At 44.2% G+C, this 13,966-nt stretch overlaps 2 protein-coding genes across 2 annotated transcripts in view; one reads left to right on the top strand and one right to left on the bottom strand.

Annotated features, from left to right (window-relative positions):
• Nucleotides 1-299: 299 nt before the first annotated feature.
• Nucleotides 300-13,966, top strand: part of T265_11411 (hypothetical protein) — a gene marked incomplete at both ends in the record, with an annotated part of 15,997 nt that continues 2,330 nt past the window's right edge. Inside the window, 10 exons of the mRNA XM_009178060.1 lie at nucleotides 300-383; nucleotides 2,938-3,032; nucleotides 3,087-3,171; nucleotides 3,223-3,349; nucleotides 3,394-3,640; nucleotides 3,695-3,862; nucleotides 3,907-4,012; nucleotides 4,066-4,173; nucleotides 8,424-8,519; nucleotides 12,209-12,331. Coding sequence (XP_009176324.1) covers nucleotides 300-383; nucleotides 2,938-3,032; nucleotides 3,087-3,171; nucleotides 3,223-3,349; nucleotides 3,394-3,640; nucleotides 3,695-3,862; nucleotides 3,907-4,012; nucleotides 4,066-4,173; nucleotides 8,424-8,519; nucleotides 12,209-12,331 — 1,239 coding nt within the window. The remainder of the gene's footprint in view (nucleotides 384-2,937; nucleotides 3,033-3,086; nucleotides 3,172-3,222; nucleotides 3,350-3,393; nucleotides 3,641-3,694; nucleotides 3,863-3,906; nucleotides 4,013-4,065; nucleotides 4,174-8,423; nucleotides 8,520-12,208; nucleotides 12,332-13,966) is intronic.
• Nucleotides 11,703-13,966, bottom strand: part of T265_11412 (hypothetical protein) — a gene marked incomplete at both ends in the record, with an annotated part of 5,367 nt that continues 3,103 nt past the window's right edge. The window contains 2 exons of the mRNA XM_009178059.1: nucleotides 11,703-11,972; nucleotides 13,131-13,210. Of these exons, the coding sequence (XP_009176323.1) occupies nucleotides 11,703-11,972; nucleotides 13,131-13,210 (350 nt within the window). The remainder of the gene's footprint in view (nucleotides 11,973-13,130; nucleotides 13,211-13,966) is intronic.

Genomic DNA, 13,966 nt, shown 5'->3' with positions numbered 1-13,966 from the left:
CCCTGAGCGCTATTTGGGGCCCTCTGCTTCCTTGATCACCTGAAATTCTGATCTTCCGCGGACAAACGTATGCACAGGGTGATACCATCATGCAACACTAATGGTGGTCTTTCATAAGGAAGAACAATGTGAATTATTTCATTCAGCTGGGCGCCGGAAAAAGCCACAGTGGTGCAGGGCAATGAAGAATGTTGTGTAATATCTTGATCGGATAAGAAGGGGCGCTGTTTATTAAGTGGCGATACACAATATATATTTCTCCCCAGTATGGGAAAGCAGCACACAACTCGTGTATCAACATGTTAGTCAAACGTTTCGTGCTTCGATTGACGCTTGCCGGTTTCCTGGAACTTAATGGCTTCGTCGGACGCCAGCGTAACACAGTAAGTAATTATTTTCTTCACTCCTGAAACGAACATGGAGTGCACCAAATTGTCCTCCTTTTCTCCAGTAACCTAAACGTAATTGTAATATGCTCAATTTCAAGGTATTAATTCTGTACTTCTTTTGAAAGCTCACACATTTTCCGCGCGCAACATTATTAAGTAGCATGGTAACAGGAAATGGGCACTGCGGTTAATAAGTTGAAAGAAACGTTCAAGCACTCAGGCTTTTTTAAATGCACCTATTTCCTCCGAATTATCCGCAATGCCAACGTGGTGCAAGTCTAAATGGCTAGTCAGGTAGATGAAATCCGTAGAGTATGCGTGTTGCTGATATTTCCACCGAGTCAAAACCCCAGAGGTCCTTCGGCGGAATGTAGAAAAAATTATTTGTGTATGCTTTTACCAGTTTGCGTCATCATGCGACGCGCCATGTGGGCGAGCTGCGAAAATCAGAGGAAAATTCCTCGCGTTTTGCTGTAGCTGCACAGGCAGCGTGGGAACGAGAAAGATCGTACTTTGGCCCGTGTTCAGGCAAATCTGTAGGCTCTCTGCGGGCTTTCATTTCTAGAGCACAGAAACACCGCGACGATCACGAGTATAAATTCGCTGTATGACGAACTAAAATATCGTTCGTGTATCGCATACAGTCTGTGGAACGTTTGGCAGGCGAATAGAATACAACAGATTATGCAAATCACGCGAAAATTTCGAGGGATTACGGGTCTCCGAAGAAGTCCAAAGGAGAGCATACACAGAAACACCGGACGATCACGAGTATAAATTCGCTGTATGACGAACTAAAATATCGTTCGCGTGTCGCATACAAGCTGTGGAACGTTTGGCAGGCGAATAGAATACAACAGATTATGCAAATCACGCGAAAATTTCGAGGGATTACGGGTCTCCGAAGAAGTCCAAAGGAGAGCATACACATCACTTCTAGTCCTCTGCTGCGCCATGTCTTCACACACATCAACCAATTAATTACGGAATATAGATGAGTGATCTTCAGTAAGAACCAAAACTGCAAAGAGCGTCACTGACAGCCCAGACGTACTTCTCAGTCCATCACACGCCAGGATTCGTCAATCCCCGTATCACTTGAAGACATGGGTAACAGTCCTCTGCAATAACCACTCCACTTAAACAAAAAGAATATCCCTGGATTCTTTGGGTTTCACTCGTTGATCATCTAACACCTAAAACTACGTTAACCCCAGTTCTTATCGTGATCTTTTCTCAGTTAATGGAAAATGTATGATGCTGTCGGTGTGGAAAGACTCCATCATCTAGCCCTTCTACAAAGCTGATGAGAAACTTGACCCGATCAGATGTGGTCCAGTCAACATAACATTGTTGATCGCACAGATGTTACCAAGATCAGAGGAAGGCTATGTAGCAGCATTTTGAGGTCAGAATCCTATTGTTATCGGATCGGCTTGACTTGTAGCCAATTGATCTAACCATACAAAGTCGTTGTGGCTGCAAAGGATGCTTGGTAAGTTCAGTTAATTGAAGACGCGAGGTGTGTGTGGTATGCACATAATAGAGTGAAAGGCTCCGCAGAAGAAACGACAATCCTTTCTTCCCTTTCTTCAAGAAAGTGCTTTTTGGCATTCTTAATACAAAAAAACAGTACAGTGTTTGGGCTAGGCACCTTTCTGCTCTCGTCACTAAACCAGGCAAGAAAAACAGCAGAGGATGGTTTGATACGCGTAATGCGTGGGTTAATGGAGCTCGTCTTTAAGCATCTTGTTCATGGCAATCATGACTTTAAGCGTTACTCCGTTCCTGCTGCTAAGTGACTTTCGTGGCCCTTGAGGTGGTTACCGCGGAAAAAATTGTGAAAGTAGAATGAAACTAGAATGTGCCCCCTTTTGTCCTCTTTTTCAAACGTTTCAACCGACGAAGAAGAATCTGAGTACAGTAGCTTTAAGAGATCCGAAAATATTGCATGAGGCCGATTGTCACACAATGACTTTAGATATGTGCGTCAAGTAAACATTGTGGTATTGATCGTAGAGACCACATTAATGCGGGTAGTCAGGTTTATACGGGAAAATGTTTTTCGAGTACTGAGTAGACTGAAGAGCTGTTTTTCCAACGTCTCCTAAATTATCTTACTTGTCTTATCGTGAAGAGCTTCCTGGAATTTCAGTCCAGCAATTGAGGGGGTTTGCAGGCATTCTTGGATAGAGTTAACAAGAGAGAGCAGATTTTTGCCAGGAAGATGGTGAGTACTCATCCCATGACGGTTAAAGGGGCATTTTAATGGGCCCGGATGGAAAAGAGTACAATACACAGACCGTAAAAGTTGTGACCAGCAGCTTATGGCCAAACGCTCAGTGGTTCCGACTACAACCTGGGTTCGAGACTCCCTGGAGTTCCGTTAGATGTGCACTGCTGATGATTCCAAATTAAGATCAAACAGATGTTCAGTAGTTCAAGAATAGATTGGCTTCAGTCACAGGATGGAATCTTCATTTAGAAAAAGCTTTGTGCTCCCACGAATGAGAATCCCCCATCCACACTTTTCTTTTCTGTCTTACAGTCCCTACCGCCAACAAGTATGACAACTGCGAAAAAGCACTCATCATCAGAGATTGAGCCTACTTGTATAGGAAGCGGCAAATTTATTCACACCTTGTAAGCTTCAACGCCGGATAAAAATTCCGGTCCTCTCTCTCCCTCCGATTTCAGTGATCTAAAATCGGAAGCACTAACTGTCAGATTGGCACCAGAGAAAGACTATTGTGCAGTTGGCCAATGCGATGGGTGCCTGTTGGTTTGTTTCTTGTGCGTGTCATTTTTGAAAACTCCAACAATCGAAACACAGCTTTTACCAACCCCGAACATGCGAAAAAAATGTGTAAGACTGGAACTTCAAGCAGATGAAGGCCTACCTTGCACTGATTTAGCCTTCATCCCTAGACGCTCGGAACTTCGCAGGCTAATTTCCGTCTGTAGGTCATTCGATATTTCCCGCGTGATAGTGCGTTCGTTGAAGATGCATCGGGATTCATCCGAATCTGGCAGTTTACTGAGACTGGCAAAGGGTCCTTGTGGAAAACTTGGCGGGAGACTGAAGTGAAACCTGATGGTGAAGGAGACGATGACGGAGTGACCAAATACAATCAGATACTTTGTCTAGGAGTTTCTCCGGACAGCAAGCGTTTTGTCACCGGCGGCTCTGATACCATCGTCCGAGTTTACGACATATTGCGCCGAAGTGCCGGAAGACTTTTGATCCCAAGGTTAGTTTGATACTCACCATCCGTTACATCCCTGTTATGCCTCTTGCCGTCAAGCATTCGAACGGATAACACAGTGGCACAGAATTCGCACACCAATCGCGTCACATCTCTGGTCTATCACCCACGTGGTGCCAAAGATGCGGCATTGGCTCATATATTCTTCTCAGCCAGCTGGGATGGGACAGTGCAAGGATGGGATGACCGAACTTGTGGCTCCTTGTGGTACGCTTGCCCTTATTACAATGCATCTCACGTCTTTTCCATAGGCAGTATGCAGGAACAAGCGTGGCCGGTTCCGATGGACTATGTGTGGATTCCACTCGCAACCTATTGATCAGCGGATCGTTTAAACACGACAAAGTTTTGTCTCAGGTGAGCTGATCGCAGTTTGTTGGACTGTTCTGTTCAATAATGTTGCTTCACAGGTGTGGCAGGCACGCATGTTTGGCGCCTCTGAAAATCGCAATACAATGGTAAACATGGACAAGCCGTTGAGTACTATATTGCAAGACGCTAACTCACCTCCGGTGCAAGTAAGCTGTTTGTTGTTAGAATAGAGTCCAAATTTATTTATGTGGAATTTCACTTTTGGATGTCTCTGTAAGGCGTCGAGAATATCAGCAATGTTCGATAAGCGACAGTCCGGAGGAGACCAAAGGACGTCGCACGCCAGTTGACAATAAAAGTTGTAATCAATCAGCTGTGTCCACTCAAAGCCAGCACAAAACCACAGAAAAAAAACAGATTAGAAGGTGGGCTGAAATGACCCAGAGTCGGACAATCAATCCCTCTATTTCCGTTCATTCGGTGGGCAAAGCTCAGTTGCATGCTTGAGAATGAGGCCTAGCTGTAAAGTAAAGATGCCTTCAAAAGCCCGCAACGAGCGCTCATACTGTTAGGAAAGTAAAGCCTGATTCGAGGATGAAGGACTTGCTTGGGCACCAGATGACCTTAGGAATAAGATGTCCACAGAACAAACAACCCAGAAGAATATCGATAGATCAGGAGGAGTAGATTATCACTGGTTGGTTTGCAAATCTGTGCAATGTGACTGGAAACACGATTCATCTCCAACCGAGATGACATAAGCAGTGCGTTGTTTACGGGGAACGTAGTGGAGCGTAGCGATGGGTAGGTGGTTGTGTCAGCAACCCAAATTTTTTTTCTTTGGAATTCAACTCAGGTTTCTCTTAGCACCGAGCTAATTTCAGCATTCACGCACAACCTGACTGTTAACTGGAACAGAAGGTTCGCCAAAACTAGGGACTACGCCCATGTGATGGGCTCCGTGAAGGGGCGACTGGACGTCAGTTGTGTTATACATAGTACGTTTAAGTCAATACACTACTTACAATTAGTTGTTCAAGTAGAATATAAGGTCGACCGAAATTCGAACACTACGTGTTGTAACTTGCTGGATGGTAGTGCAACTCTGTATCGGTTCTTTTGCTTTCTGCTCCGCCCACTATGGTATATCAAAAGGCGCGGTAGCTCTAGAGAGCCCTTTATGAGGACTAGAGTAGAATCTTAACATCTGTATTTATAGGGTAATCACAGAGTGTTCCACAAGGTCGTGCTAGAATCACCGTGAGGGGGCGAGAAGCGTCCAATGAAGGATGCTCGGCCCGGATTAGCTGGCATTCTGACCAATCAGGGCATGCCTTCGCTTGGTCCGTGCCCTGCACGTGACACATCCGTCCAAATGATGTGATGTTCGGTTATTAGGGACGGCTGGGCTCCGTACACGTCGCCTACCAGGAATGTCCTAAATACGAAGCCACTAGAAGGGCTTGTCAGCATCCTCCTGAGTAGTATGTTTAGTCACTCAAAAGAGGAAGAAATCGGTTGGTCATGGAGGGGTCCGCAACCCGGAGCACACGTTTTCCCCAGGAATTTTAATATTATCCAAAGATTTGAGGGGACTTACAACATGGTCTGTGTCTATAAAAACATCGGGACATCGTGTTTCTTGGACAATCACAAGCAATCTACTGCAGACCATTTGGGATATGCTTGCCGATTCACGATGTCTCCTTGCCACAAACAGTTTTATATGTCGTGATGGAGAAGGTCTGTTGTGAGTAGCCAGTTTTTCTTCGTTTGTGTTGCTTCCATCTCCGTCTCGTCAGAAAAGGTCAATCCAGCAGTGTTTGATGTCCGTTTGAACGAGGCACAATAAAGGCATGGTCGCTGCCACCAGTGAACAAGAGTGAATTCTCTTGACGTGGCTGAAACCAAGTCACGAATAAGTTATCCCTCTGGATACTTGCCGACTAAACTGACACTGTACGCTGTTACGTCCTTCAAAAGAGATCTTCCAATTTACTCCAACATCCGTACAAATCTTATGAATATTTCAGGGTACATTGGGTTTCTGCGGGTCAAGAAACCATATACTTCTCCAGGTCAGATAATGCGTCTGGAAAAAGGGGCGACGTTTTGATCCAACGCATATAAAACATGTTAGACCGATTATTCAGAAATCTGACACTTGGTCGAGTACCTCAAGCGTTAGATACCCGACATCAAAAGTGAAGTTTTGCTCGATAAGCGCTTGCAAAGAATCCTTAGCCATACTAAATGGTATTTGCCGTTGTACTTGAGCCCTCCATATTGGACATTTCAATGTTTTGTTACGCGGACAAACAGGGTAGTCTACCCAAGTGATATTTTATTCCTTTGACTGCAAAAATGAACTTATTGGTGTGTGTGTGTGTGTGCGTGGTCGATGCTAAGTGATATTTATTCCTTTGACTGCAAAAATGAACTTGCTGGTGTATATGTGTGTGGTCGATGCTAGGACAGTCACAACGAGAAATCACAGCAGTGAACGTTGGCAGACAAACACCGAATATGGGGACCGCAAATGAATTGTTGCCAAGTTTACATGGATGGTATGTCCGTGTCCACCCAAGGGAATTCGTTTTAAATTATTTTCAAAATCATGTGCCCCTGGCCACCTCAAGGACCACTGGGGCTTGTTTATGCAGAGCATGGCGGAGTATGCGTTCATCAGAATGGCCCCAACTTGCAAGTGCAAACGAAGTACAACGGCCTGTGGAATCATCCCTCGTACTAGGAAACTAAAATGAAACGACTTCTGTGACCGCTATGACTTATGATCAAGACCATCAAACATTGAAATATTGCACTATCAGTCCCAGTGTAAACAGCAAAGAGATGCCGCATAACTTGTGACATACGCCTTTGTGACCTTGACACTACGTTGCCCGAAAGGACCTATTGAGTTTTGGCTGATTGCTAGAAAGTGCCACCAAAATGGCTGGTGATGATGATAACGGAAACTGGTAGGGACGAGGTAAATCCGTGATCAGTTCTGGGAAAAGGAAGAATGTCTTCGCTGCGGAGTTATTAGAAATTGCTAACTGAACAGTCACAGACTATTGAACAGGGGAGCAAAACTCTCATTCGCATCTCGTTTACAAAAACTGGATATCCATCTTGTGCTGAACGCGTCTTCTTGAACTTTCCTGGATATTCATTGACTCCAATCATTCCTCGCTCAAATCCAAGCAAACGTTACAAAGCGACTCCACAAATTCCGCAATAGATCTCTCCTTTTCAAAAGACGCAAAGCAAAGTTCCACGAACAACACATACTACTCGCGTGTCTCCCCATCATCACCAGCAGTATCACCGTTACACCGGTATAAGTAACGACTACGGTCATTGTACATTTTTGAGGAACCAAACAGAAACAAGTTTTTTAGGTGATTTCTGAGCAAAAACTTATGGTGGGGACTATTTCTAGTTATTAACTCCTCGTCAGCACTGTCATTAGTTGCAACCCCGCAGGAGAACACTGGTGCGTACAAACATGTCAGTTTGTTTGAATAGAACATTACGTTAACGAGAAGAAAAATAAAACGGAGAAGTGACCGATGTCTAGCCTACACCTCCAAAACTCAGTCAGACAACCATGATTGGAACTGACTACTTGCAGAACATCGGTTAGACACCTCACTGTGTGGTGTCACCGGCCAAGCACAGCGGGGATCATGTTGATCCCGCACTGACAGGCGAATGGCGTCAACAGCGCCCAAACTTTTCGAAATTTACTTCATTCCCTTCCGTCGTGTCACACTCTGTCCACATTCAACATCTTATCACTTCAAAATAGGCACGGAAAGTATCACTTGTCTCGGTGGACGCTAACGTGGCCAACCTGGTAACACATGGTACAGTCAACTTAGTTTGAGTCAAGCATATCCTGTAAAACAAAAGACCCGTCACCTGAGCACTTTGTTCCGAATTCCCTGGTTCCTGTCGAATAGTTTTACAGTGAGATAACTTTCTCTTGTTTCGGCCGAATAAATTGCATTTGCGGGCTGGGAAAGGGCTTGAGATCATGAGGGATCCAGGTGATATCAGCATTTTTTTTAACAAAAAATGAGGGCAAACTTGTCGTTGTAGTCGACTTTGCTTAAGTTCGTTTTTGCCGTTTGGTTAGAGGGTTATTCGGAATGCAGCTTTGTGGAAATAGAAACGGTTTAGGTCACCATTCCAGACACGTTCGCGTCCGCTCTAGTCCTCCCAAATTGCACTCTTGACGTTGGTCTCACTATTTTGCGAGTCATCTGCGCTTTATCGCATTTAGCGATGACTGTGACTGCTCAGTTGACAATGTTTCGATGTTTATTTTCTTCGAAGTTTCCATTTTTCACTGGTCAAATTAGTTTTCAAGACGTCTGATGGAAGTGATTTCGCGGTGACCATTCTATCATCCGCTCTTTATCTCCCCGTATCCCCAACACCTTGATAGATTTACGTAGTGCGACCGAGTCCAGACAATGAATTTCTCGTTTTCGGTGGGACAAACTGCAATATGATAAAGCTCATTCAATCGGCCACCATGCGCGTGAGTTCCCTGAACATGCTGTTGTTTTTTCCAACCCAAAAACGCTTGTGACGTTAGTGCTTCCCATTGAGACGCAGTACGACTACAGCCACCTCGATGAGTTGTAATTTTAAATGCATCCACGTCATAAACACAGGACAGATTTTGATATCAACATCGCGGTAACTCTGAACCCCAAACCGACCAATCAGATGACGGTATTGATCAGTCTGATGAACCAACCACAACACAGTTTGCTGCTGTTGCGATACAGATTAATGCTCGTTAAGAGACATTCCATGTGTGCGTACAAAAGCCCACGCAGGCTTCTCACAGCGAAATCAGAGGACATTGTTTTGTAGATCCCTATTAACTTGATGATTTTTGTCCATTATTCTAACCTATGTACATTTTCCTAATGTCGGAAATCAGGTACATTTCACCCACCTCAGCCCCAACTTGAATGATGTCTCTTTAGTTTATTCATCTTGCTCCATCTGTGGGCTTCATTTGGTCGGACTTTGGCAGACACACAAACCAGTTAAGTAGCACTGATCAGCACCTAGAGAAGGGATAATTTCACTCGCCTGTCAATTTTATACTCCAAATCACGTGATCAGTGCCTCAGATGACAGCCTCTAAGAATAAGGCACGTGACTTGCTCTACGAGTTCCTACTGGACGAGGGTTCCCATATTTTTTGTAGTAATAAAAAGATTTTTGTTTCAATTCCGAATTTTATTTTCTACCGCTGGAATAGCTAGTCAACACCAGAGCAAGTTTACTGATCCACGAAGTAGGTAGGTTAGTAAGGGCTAATTGGTTTCGAATTCCGTGCACAATGCCGCTAATTCCGCACTAAGTTGAAGCAGCTGTATCAGCAATATGTGCTTTTGTATAATCCCCGCCCGAAAGTCGGCTCTCGACCATTCTAAGTTACCAGTATGGTAGGATGCCCAGTTCGCGGAATCTTACAAAGGCGCTATTTTTGACAAACTGCTCAGTGACGCCGAACTGAACTTCCTCAACTTTTGGGAAGGTTTTAAAATTTGCCTCGAGCAACATTGCAACTGGCATCTAGCAAATACTGCTTCCGGTTTCCGCTTTCCTTTATTCCGATTTAGAACCATCTCGTTCAAATTTCCCCCTTTCAAGTGGCTGCTTAATCAAAACTGAATCAACCAATCCAAGGCGGACGAGCACAAGATTTAGTGTAGAATAGCGAATATCCACTCATTTGCAAACTAATTTAGTTTTTGCGAGAGACTCACCTGGAACCCAGCTGAATCTCTCGTTTGTGATGCTCTCAGGCAACTGAATGTGCTGCACCAGGTCGCCTCATGTTTCGGTCGTTACTTGTTTGCTAGTGGGTGTATTTCGCTAATGTCGTGCAATTCGGTTCCAAGTAGAACTCGGAGACTGCATATACCTGATGGGCCCCAAGAAGGGCGAAATCGGTCGTGGGCTGTCGAACAATTTTCAACGTTTTCAACATAAGGTCTACCTCCTATTTTTCCTCACCCAAAAAGCGCACCTTAGTGTCCCTGTCCGTAATTCAAAGCATTACTAATTAAGACTAGTAATTGGTGCACATGGTGATGAATACTCTTCAAAAGAGAAGGATGGAAACTTTACGAAGTAATTTGCATTATCAAGGTTAACTGAAGTAACACTTGAGCAATAAATTATATATATGCCCTGAGATGACTGAGAACCTTTGAAAACTGGATTGGTCTAGTAACTTAACACGCGTTTCCAACTGAGATTTCATCCCGTGAGGGAAGCTAATCGATGCTGAAAGGATGAGAAGCTGTTTCCTGCTAATTGCGAATCACCGGAAGTGCGCGTCTCACTCAGAGTGGCTGGAATCCGCGGTTGGAACACTTAAGCGTTCATCCACCAGCGTCTGAACAATGATCTGACTAGCATTCATATAGAGGGCCCCTCATCCACAGAAACTACATCATGCGGCCACGTATTGACTTGCTTCTTGAGTAACGACTCTTTACATGGAATTTTCACTAACCCTGCGAAGCATTCTACCTCTGTTCGAAACTATCCTGTGGGTTTCTAGATATCTGGGAGTGGCGCATGACTGACTTTTTCGGAGCCAGTAGGTTCTGATCTCCCCGAAGATTCACTCACTGCGGATGACTTTAAACAAGGAGGGAACAGCCGCAAAGTGCTTCTTGGCTTATAGAAACAGACTGGATTCATTTCAACGAAGAAATGTTGGTTGAAACTTTCAAATATCGTTTTATCACAGAACTCAGGAAAAGACGGCGCTGGAAATCCTTGGAAGTAAAGCACTTACTTTCGTTACTTCCTTTCAGCACTGAGGTCGAAAAGGTACAGGTGAAATTAAGAAGGCCTCCACTGCGGAGTTATTTATTAAAAAGTGCCAACTGACCATTTACAGACTATTGGAGAGGGAAGCAAAACTCTCATTTGCATCTTATACACAAAAACTGAACATCCCTCTTCTCTTTGAACGAGCCTACTTGAAATTTCCTGGATATTCGTTGACTCAGATCACTCATTGCTCAAATTCAACCAAATGCTACGAAGCGACTCCACAAATTTCGTAATAGATCTCTCTTTTCAAGAGACGCAAAACGAATTTAAAATAAGGAAACATACTACTCGCATGCCACCCCGTCAGTAGTATCACCGCTACACAAGTAGCACGTGTGCCCACCACCCTCAGCATGGACAATAACTGACAATTGTAGTGGTTAACAGCAGTGGTGAAAGAAGGAACGCCCTTCGCTGAGAAGCGATTTACTGGCAAACACGGACTAAGCGGTTACAAGTCATTAGACATGAGGATAAACATCTCAGATGCACATAAACCCTCACGCGTCCTGGTAAATCGTTTTGGATATTCATTGACAATTACACAAGACAAATTATAATTATAATTACAAGACAAATTATTCCCACAATTTTCGTAACAAACTTCAACTTCTACCAGATGCGGTGCGCAGTTTCGACACCAACTACATGCTACTCGCATGCTTCCTGAGTAGCTGGATCTTCTTGCGTTATTCAGAATGATTGGCTTTTGCGATGTCTGCTGATTCGCCCATCTGCTGCTGACCCACTGCCTAGTGCCGGAAAAAGGACTCACAGAAGGGAACACAAAAGCTGTACTCCGAACAAGCGAGTGAGTGCGTGTTAGTGCAAAAGTTACAATGGCCTCGCGCTATTTGAAGGGCACTTTCTGACATTGATCCAGGCTGTCTGAACACCAATCTATATTGATCGTGCTTCCACTTGAATACTGATCAAATTCGGTCGTGCTTCTGTGGCGTGCCTGAACACTCGGCAGGCTTTGCTGAATTGCTTGAATGATTGACGAACCTGGATGCTTAACAGCTACCCTATTGAGATTTTGGTGGAGCTTTAGGGTCTCAGTAGGTTTCGGGCGTTCTGAGGTTACTTTGGGGAATCTGACACTCCTGGTAGCTTGCGACTATAAAACAGAATCTGAATTCGCAATAACAAACTATTTTGTTGTTTTCAGTTTAAAACCAGATTCATTTGTTTTCACTGCAAACAAACGTCTGTTTTGTGGACTTCAAAATCCTGGCCGAGCTAGACTATCTGTACGCGTGTGATCACGAACATACCTTTGAATGCAGTCATTTATGAATACCAGTCTCACAACTGAGCTATCCTCTGATCTGCATTACCCCCTCCCCATAATAGCAACTGGCCTTAGTGACCAATCTACCTGTCGGAGTGTACAGTGCAGACATCTGTGTTGACGCCGCGGACAAGAAGCGATTTCTGGTCTCTTTCACAAATGGCAAGAAAGTCTATCTGCTTCTGGTTGATCCTCGACACCCTAATTTTAGCGAAACCCCGTGATGTCAATTTTAGAACGCTTCTGACTCCTTGCAATGATCATTTTCCTTTTTTTGGTGCAATATTTTCCACCCAAATGATTTCACTACCTTTCGTTTCTGTCACTCGGTTTTCTGAGAACAATTCAACCCTCTCGTTTTGTTGCATTTTATTTTATTTGGCATTCAAAATCCAACAAACAGAACTATTTTTTATCCAGAATAATTTTATTTTTGGGGTAGAAATAAGCTCGAGGATTTTGTTTTGACACGCGGAAAGATAAGTCACATGCAGTGGGGTTGGCGCGCCTGGACTCAGTTCACCAGTCACGGTCAATTCGCCATGGTTATCAGTTTCAACCAGGCAGTTTTCACTAGACGATATCCAAGTGGGAATATTTTTTGATCCCACCATCGTCCCCGGCCAGCGGTATAACTAAGATATATCATATCCTCAATATATGCACACCTCTAGCTTCAGTCCTGTTGACGTGAACGGAACTTTGGCACGTGTTCCTCCGACAGAACAAAAAATTCACATAGAAGCTACATTCCAACGAGGGAATTAACTAATTTCAAGTGACACTGACCACTTCAATAAGTTCAGGGGATAAAAACCATGCGTAACAGTGTTACAGGAGATCGTCCTCATCAGAAAATTGATTACTAGGATTCAGCAAGTCTGCCCTACGGCGACACAACGGTTGAAGGGTCGGTTACCGTGTGTACTTATCAGATGGCTTGCTCACAGTGGTGGTTGATCAGATGGCAGTTGGTCTGTTCACCGGGCTTGGCAATTGGCTTGCAAACGTTTCGTCTCCAGTCGAGGAGACATCGTCAGTGTGGCGAACAGATCGACTGTCATCTGATCAACCACCAGGAAACACACCCGAGCTACCTCAATTTCGACAAATCGACGGCTTGCTCACAGAGTCAAACCATAGAGTTTGGTCAGTGTAAACAGTGTGTGATTGTTAGTTGGTTCAATGACATCTGTCAAGCAATCCAGACTCACCAAAACTGCAACCGCCGTGGATTTTTGAAGCACACTACCGCATATGTTTGTCTGCCAGTCAGTGATTCTTTGGTTCTTAATCTGAGTAATAACACTAGCCTGGCTGTCTCACGATCGCATAACCGTAAAACAAAAACAAAATTCACAAAGAATGCCCGGTCTGTCAACTTTCGTGTCTGTACTGAGTTGTGCAAAGTGGCCGTGCCGTTCGATGTAAGTGATTGCAGAGCTCAGCTCCAGAAAGCAACTGCATCAGAACCACTCAACAAGAACACGACAGTTTTGCTGAGAACAGGAGAGTATTAAATCACGGGGACCTTGGAGGTGTTTAAGGCGTACGTCTACTATTGAAAGGAAGGAGGCCTTCGCTGGGAGTTATTTATTAGAAAATGCCAACTGACTAGTTACAGACTATTGGACAGGGAAGCAAAACTCTCGTTTGCATCTTATTTACAAAAACTGAACATCCCTCTTCTCCTTGAACGTGTCTTCTTGAAATTTCCTGGATATTCATTGAATCAAATCATTCATTCATCAAACCCAAGCAGATGCTACAAAGTGACTCCACAGACTCCGCAACAGATCTCACTTTCCAAGAGACGTAAA

The sequence above is a fragment of the Opisthorchis viverrini genome (genome assembly GCF_000715545.1).
Source record: "Opisthorchis viverrini unplaced genomic scaffold opera_v5_512, whole genome shotgun sequence".
Taxonomy (NCBI): Eukaryota; Metazoa; Platyhelminthes; class Trematoda; order Opisthorchiida; family Opisthorchiidae; genus Opisthorchis; species Opisthorchis viverrini.
The sequence above is the reverse complement of the archived record's forward strand: the minus strand, read 5'-3'. Positions and strand labels throughout refer to the sequence as shown.